Source organism: Atta cephalotes (assembly GCF_000143395.1).
Source record: "Atta cephalotes unplaced genomic scaffold scaffold00002, whole genome shotgun sequence".
Lineage (NCBI taxonomy): Eukaryota > Metazoa > Arthropoda > Insecta > Hymenoptera > Formicidae > Atta > Atta cephalotes.
Window position 1 is genome coordinate 3570816 of NW_012130066.1, and position 6333 is coordinate 3577148.

The following is a 6333-nucleotide window of genomic DNA, read 5'->3' on the forward strand; positions in this document are numbered from 1 at the left end:
ATATATATATATATATATATATACATATATATATATATGTATATATAATAAAACTGACATATGTATTATATTAACAAAAACACTTCCTCAATAAATTATAATACAAGTCTTATAAATGAGGTTTGTGTATAAACGCTTCTCCACGATATGCTTGAATATCTAGTCTCTAAAAAAAATAAAATATAAGATAAATGTCATAAATTATCCTGAAAGGATCGTTTCAGGATATTCTTTAAATTTGCATTGTTATACACAACACACATAAATCACATTAATCAATCAAAATAAGATAAAAAAGAATTCGAAAGAGAGATAAAATCTCTAGATAAATGGGAGAATTCTTATAAATGCTCGTTATCGTTAAAGCTGCAACAAAACAGCCGATTACATTTTAATACATGATTAGTAACATGCGTAATCGCAATCACAATTATATCTCTCTCTGTTATTTAAACGAGGCGCGGTAAAACTCTAATAGATACAAAATTGGATGGTTTCGCATGTACTGAGCGAATGCTATATATCGATGAGCTATTTTTAAGTACACTTTCGCACGTGGAGAATGCCATTAGAATAAGTGCGCCGCAAATTAGCAGTTGGATCGTATACATACTTTTGGCCTCAACAAACGTGAACTTAAAGATAATCCAGATAATCCTGATTTTTTCAGATTTTAATATGATATTGTTTGGTTTAACCTTGATTTAGTCCTTAGATCCATTTTAATGTAAAAAACAGAGAGTTTCAATAATTAGATAATTAAAATTTCATAATTAATCCAATTGAAAGTTATGAAAATGCAAATAAATAATCTAAGAGATAAAACGAAAATTCTGAATGCAATATTCTAAACATTTGTCAATCTGTCAGAACCTGCTATAGATCTAATAAAAACATCCGTTCGTTCGCTTTATCAAAAAGGCGTTATTGGTCTCGTTGTGCAAAAAGATTCGCGAGTACGCGTAGTTGCCGTGGAAATTTTTGCGCGTTAACAAATTCGATCCGCCGCTGATTGCGGTTCACAATGTGCGCACGACTAATTCATTGTTATGGAAGAGCCTGGTAAAAAGGCCTGGGGATCCGAAAAAGTCGTAACCCGGCGGTAAAAGCTTTGTATAAAATTCGTTAAAAATTGTCTTCCAAAAAAACTGTATTCCGCAATAAGTAATAAGTAATAAATAATAATTTGCCTTCACGGAATGTTTCAAAAAAAGTACTGCCTGCAGAGAATCTGCGTTGAATTTTCTTGGTGTCAATTTTTTGATATACGATCGAATTACAAAAACAGAAACACGATTGTTCCTCAATTCGACATTGGTATTCATATCGGTCTTTTGCCTTTTAAGTAAAAGCAGCAATGATTCTTCACTACAGGAAAACGCTTCAAACCCGTCAATGAAATTACTAGTCGTCGATTTCAGCAATATCAGTTAATTGTAATTGCAATTTAAGTTATTCCTTTTTATTTTAATTCTTTTCAAAAGAACAAGGAATTCGCGAAAATAAAATTACGGGTAACTGATATCGGTGAAACTGATTCTCTAAAAGAGAGATATGAATACAAGCTGTCTATTCGCGTGTGTAATGTTCTATTGTATACATATACATCTATAAAACTACTAACACGTTTAGCTACATACGTCGTGGGCGTATATTCGAAATGGACTTTACGATGTGGCAAAACAACAATGTTTACCAGATCGCAAATTCGCGAAAGCCATTTCGGAAATGCTTTACTCAAGTCAGAAAGCTATTGGCCTCGTTATATTCCGTTTCACATTATACGTCTACCTACGTCATCTAATTAAACGGCTACATATATTTCCTATGAAAGATTACAATGCTTATATTAATTTCGAGTACATTACAAAGACACTCGTTCCAGGGTTGTGGTTTTTTTCGTTTCTTACGATCTATATACCGGAGCTTTGGCAGTAGCAGGTTCCCATTTTAGGCCACGGATTTTCTTTATAATGAAATAGAATAATAGCTGCATGAGACGCACTAAAGTGTGCGAATATCCGGACATGTTTTTTCACTTTCGTGAAGCGCATATGGATCATGTTTGATTATTTTGCCATTTAATATCGAAAGTACTGTTAGGATTCTAAGTGTTCTTTTTGCACTAGTGCTCGTTTAAAAAAAATAACAGGCTTATTCAGTACTATTGTATTCTACTCGTAAGTGGCTGAATTTCAAAAGTCAGTCACCAATAATTCTCTCAGATAACGCTTAAAAGATCATATCCATGAGAAATTCCTGAGATACTTTTGATCCACTTTTGTATAAAAAAGAATTTCTATTTAATCAACGTACTGAAGATTCGTAGCAACATTTAAAAATCTCGACGAAGAAAGAAAAAAATACAGCGAATAATCTTGACATGATCCCTCAAGTGTTATCTTCAAATTATCAATCGATCGGTATATCAACTCTAATCGCGAGATAAATTCAAAAACGCGTTACGCGTTTAAATCTTTCGCAGCCTCAAAGTTTCTCCGTTAATGAGGAAGAATCTATCATGGACCACGTCTCAATTGAAGGAACTTGTGATTTCGCGACCGCATCGTGACAATTCTCCTCAGGGTTGTTGAGCAGCGTGTATCATAGCGACCTTGAGATCCTTGGCCAGGTGCGAGACGTCGACGACGCTGTCGACCATCTCTTGGACCGCGGTAACACTGGGGAAGAATTGAGCGGCTTGCTTCGTCTTCTGCACTGTCTGCCCGAGCGCCTCGTTCAGAGCGTTCGCGCATTGTAGCACGCGCGTTCGCACATCGTTGCGTGTCACATTTCGGTGCACCGTGTCGCCGATATGCACTAGTCGGTGCGCACTCAGCACGACGAACTTGCCGTGAGCTAGGAAAACCTATAAAATTTCATTGCATGTTTCAAACAAATCCTTCCTATTTTAGTTTATCTACAATAAACAAAAAAGATTATAAATTATTTAAAGAATGAACGATTTGAATAAATAATTATTTGAATATGATGAATAGATATTTAAATTTGTGCAGATGAAATATTGATAGAAGATTTATAAAAATCATCAAGATAATGCTTGAACAAAAAATTATCAACAAAAAATATTCTAAAGTTTCAAATATTATTTTCTAATTTTATCGTTTCATTCCTAATTTTACAATGTATACTTTACTAATTATTTATCTTTAACCGCGATGTCGGTTGCGTGCAATGCACTTGTGAAAGAAAAGAGGTCATCGTGAAAAAGTAATGGAAACATGCAGTTGACGTGAGCTAACTTAAAGTACCCTGTCACACAATAGTGCACTGCCGATATCTACGAGTCTTTCTTATCAAGACTGTTGACCTATATGCACATATATTAAAGTTCCGTAAATAAAAAAGCACAACGCTCAAGCCAAATGAAAAAAATGGAAGAAAATTTACTGAACTTCTGAGACGATTGCAATAGATCTTAATCTCAACTTTTCTTATTGAGTAAAGACAGTAATGACATTAAACATTGTTTCGATCAATAAACGTCTCAATGTATGAAATAATTTCTGAGAAAAGTATCTTCAAATAGAAAAACAATTCAAATCTTAATTTTTATCACGACGAAAATGATACCGATTGTTATTTCAATTAATGCTCGAGATCTACATGGTTCGCATGAAGGAGCGCGACGGGTGGTACCAGTATTATAAGAACTGTTACAATTCTACTCGCCTTGGGTGGTTGATTATGCTCCACCGTTTGCAGAAAGGCGTCGATGGCGTGAGTCAAGTGTGCACCGTGCGTGATGACCTGGGCGACGTAGAAGGCCAACAATTGCTTGTCGTTGGGATCCATGGGCGTCGGGGTCGTGGGTGGCATCTGAATCGCGGCATTGTCCGCCTCGGACACCAGCAGATCATAGTTGCTGCGGAGCTCCTGCGGCAGCGCGGCTCGCAATTCTTCTCGTTGCTTCGCTACAACCTCTCGCGAGTCGAGATTTACGTAGTCATAATCCTCTCCGGCGCCGCTATTGTTGCTGCTGCCCGTGGAGATGATAGATGCTCGCTTGAAGAGCAATGTGGAATTTCCCTGCACAGATAGAGCCTCTTTATCAGCAACAGAGGCTCATTGCTCAAATGTCATCAACTTCATTCGCATAATATTTAAAAAATCCAAAATAAAAATTAAATTATAAGCATTAAAAGTTTTTTTTATCTTCTGTATCCATTTTCTTAAGAGAAATCGAAAATTAAAAAAAATAGAATCCTTACTTAAATTTAAATCTTGATAAAATATATATTATAAATGTATTCCGGTCAAGTAGATATTTCTTATTCTTTTATCTTTTCCATTTTAATTCTCACAAAAGAAATCGGGAATTAAAAAAATGAATTCTTTATTTTCTTTTTATTTTCAAAATATAATTATACAAAATATATCAATAAAACATATAAATAGGTATAGTAGAAAAAATGAAAGAAATTTTAAGAAAGACTTTTTCTCTTCAGGAATATTGTTATGATTGCTCACGTTTTCGTAAAATCGGAAATTGTTATTTGTAACAAATATATTAAATCTTACGGCTATAAAAGATACTTACTTGAATGAAACTAGCAACCTGACGAACGTCTTCCGTGAGTGCTCGAGCGCACGCGATCAGCTGATCAAGAGGATCTGACTGCACAGGTAAGAGTAGTGAGGACGGAGGTCCGTTAGTAGGTGTCGGTGTATCACCACCACCACGACAGAGTTTACTCGCGTCCCATTCCATCGTGTCCAATTCAGTAGCGGCTTCTTGTACGAGCTTGTCAGAATCACGAAGCGCCTTCACTAACGGCCGTAATTTCGTGGCCAGGCCCTTATCTGGCGCTTTGCCTGCATTGCCCAGCGTACCTACGCGCAGAACATAATCTCTTTCAAATTTCAACAAAGCTATTCTGTTTCAATATTTATCGAAAGATAGGATTATTGTGCAGTGAATTAAAGAGTTGCAAATCTAAATATAAGAATATATTAAGCCCACTCTGAACAATCTATATACAATTAGTGTCAAGATCAAAATAGAATTTTAATATTTTATTTCATTAAAATAGCGAAAATAATTTTTACGATAATGTTAATTACATTTAAGATTATCAAGATGTTAAATTAAGATGTTAAATCAAACTCTGTATTTATTTACCTTCCGCGAATTCGGCGAGATCATGAAGAGACGTTCTAAGTCTGAGAGCAGCTAGCCTTAGATCCATAAGAGTGGCATCCAATCGCTGTGGTGTTCTCCAACCGGGGCTTACAAAGCCCAGTAGCCTCGCTATCGCAGCGGACGCCTCGCTCTGCAATCTTTGCAAACCTTCCAGAGCAGAGTCCAACTCCAATGGAAGCTCCTTGCTAACTGGTACATCATAAATCTGTTGCGATGGTGGCGGTGGTGTCGGGGTCTTCGGTATGGGGGTATTGTGTCGGGACGGCAACGAGGACGCTGGAAGACGTGGTCGGGGTACATCGTAATCTGGAGCGGCCAAACTCGATCTGGAATCCAGGAATCGTTATGCACGCGGAGAAAAACGAGAAGCAAAATTTTAGATTGGAAACTTTTCAAATTTATGGCTGATGACATTGCCAAAATCCTAGTGGTGGAAGGAGACGCAATCTTGAATTTCAGACGCAACTCGCAATACTCTTTAAATCATCCTTTGCAGGATTCTTGAAATTCTGTTCAGTTCCTGATTTATTTCAGGCGAGGAACTTCTAGGGCGCGTAAAGTTTCGAGATTCTCGGGATTTCTGAACCTCCAAGAACCACCAAGAACGTACGTCCAATGGAGTTACCATAATGTTGTAACCGGGGAATTTCCTGAGCCCGAATAGCATGACGCATCGTAGAAATGCGAACGGATGTACCTGTTCGATCCGCTGAGGGAGCCGTCGTTGGTGAGGCTGGAGGCCGAGCTGCTGGGTGTAAGGGGTTGCAACGGTCGCGGCACGTCGTAACAATCCAGCGGTGTAATGCCGGAACCGCCGGAGCAATTTGAGTTGGGTGTACAGGATGTCGGCGGCCTTGGGATATCATAGCACGACGGGGCTGGACTTGGGCTGCTCGCTGGCGAGGGGATCACCGGGATCGCGCGTGGTGGTACGTCGTAACACTCGTTCACGTCGCCGCCCCCATTGTCGACAGAACTTCGCACATTGTTACTCGTATATCGTCCTGCGCAGGTAAAAGTTAACAAGATTTAAAGGAATCCTCGGAGGAATTAACTTTGAGTATTGAACAGGCAGGGAAGCCATTTCATACAGACGCTTATATATATATATATATATATATATATATATGTATATTAGGTGTAGTAAAAGAATACTATTATTTGTACTA

At 37.7% G+C, this 6333-nt stretch overlaps 1 protein-coding gene across 1 annotated transcript in view; it reads right to left on the reverse strand.

The window, feature by feature from the left end:
- Positions 1 to 2581: 2581 nt before the first annotated feature.
- LOC105620397 (enhancer of filamentation 1) overlaps positions 2582 to 6333 on the reverse strand; it is a 74562-nt gene continuing 70810 nt past the window's right edge. The window contains exons 5-9 of the mRNA XM_012201898.1: positions 5862 to 6168; positions 5144 to 5490; positions 4562 to 4854; positions 3694 to 4050; positions 2582 to 2869 (exon numbers count right to left, since the gene is read on the reverse strand). Of these exons, the coding sequence (XP_012057288.1) occupies positions 2582 to 2869; positions 3694 to 4050; positions 4562 to 4854; positions 5144 to 5490; positions 5862 to 6168 (1592 nt within the window). The remainder of the gene's footprint in view (positions 2870 to 3693; positions 4051 to 4561; positions 4855 to 5143; positions 5491 to 5861; positions 6169 to 6333) is intronic.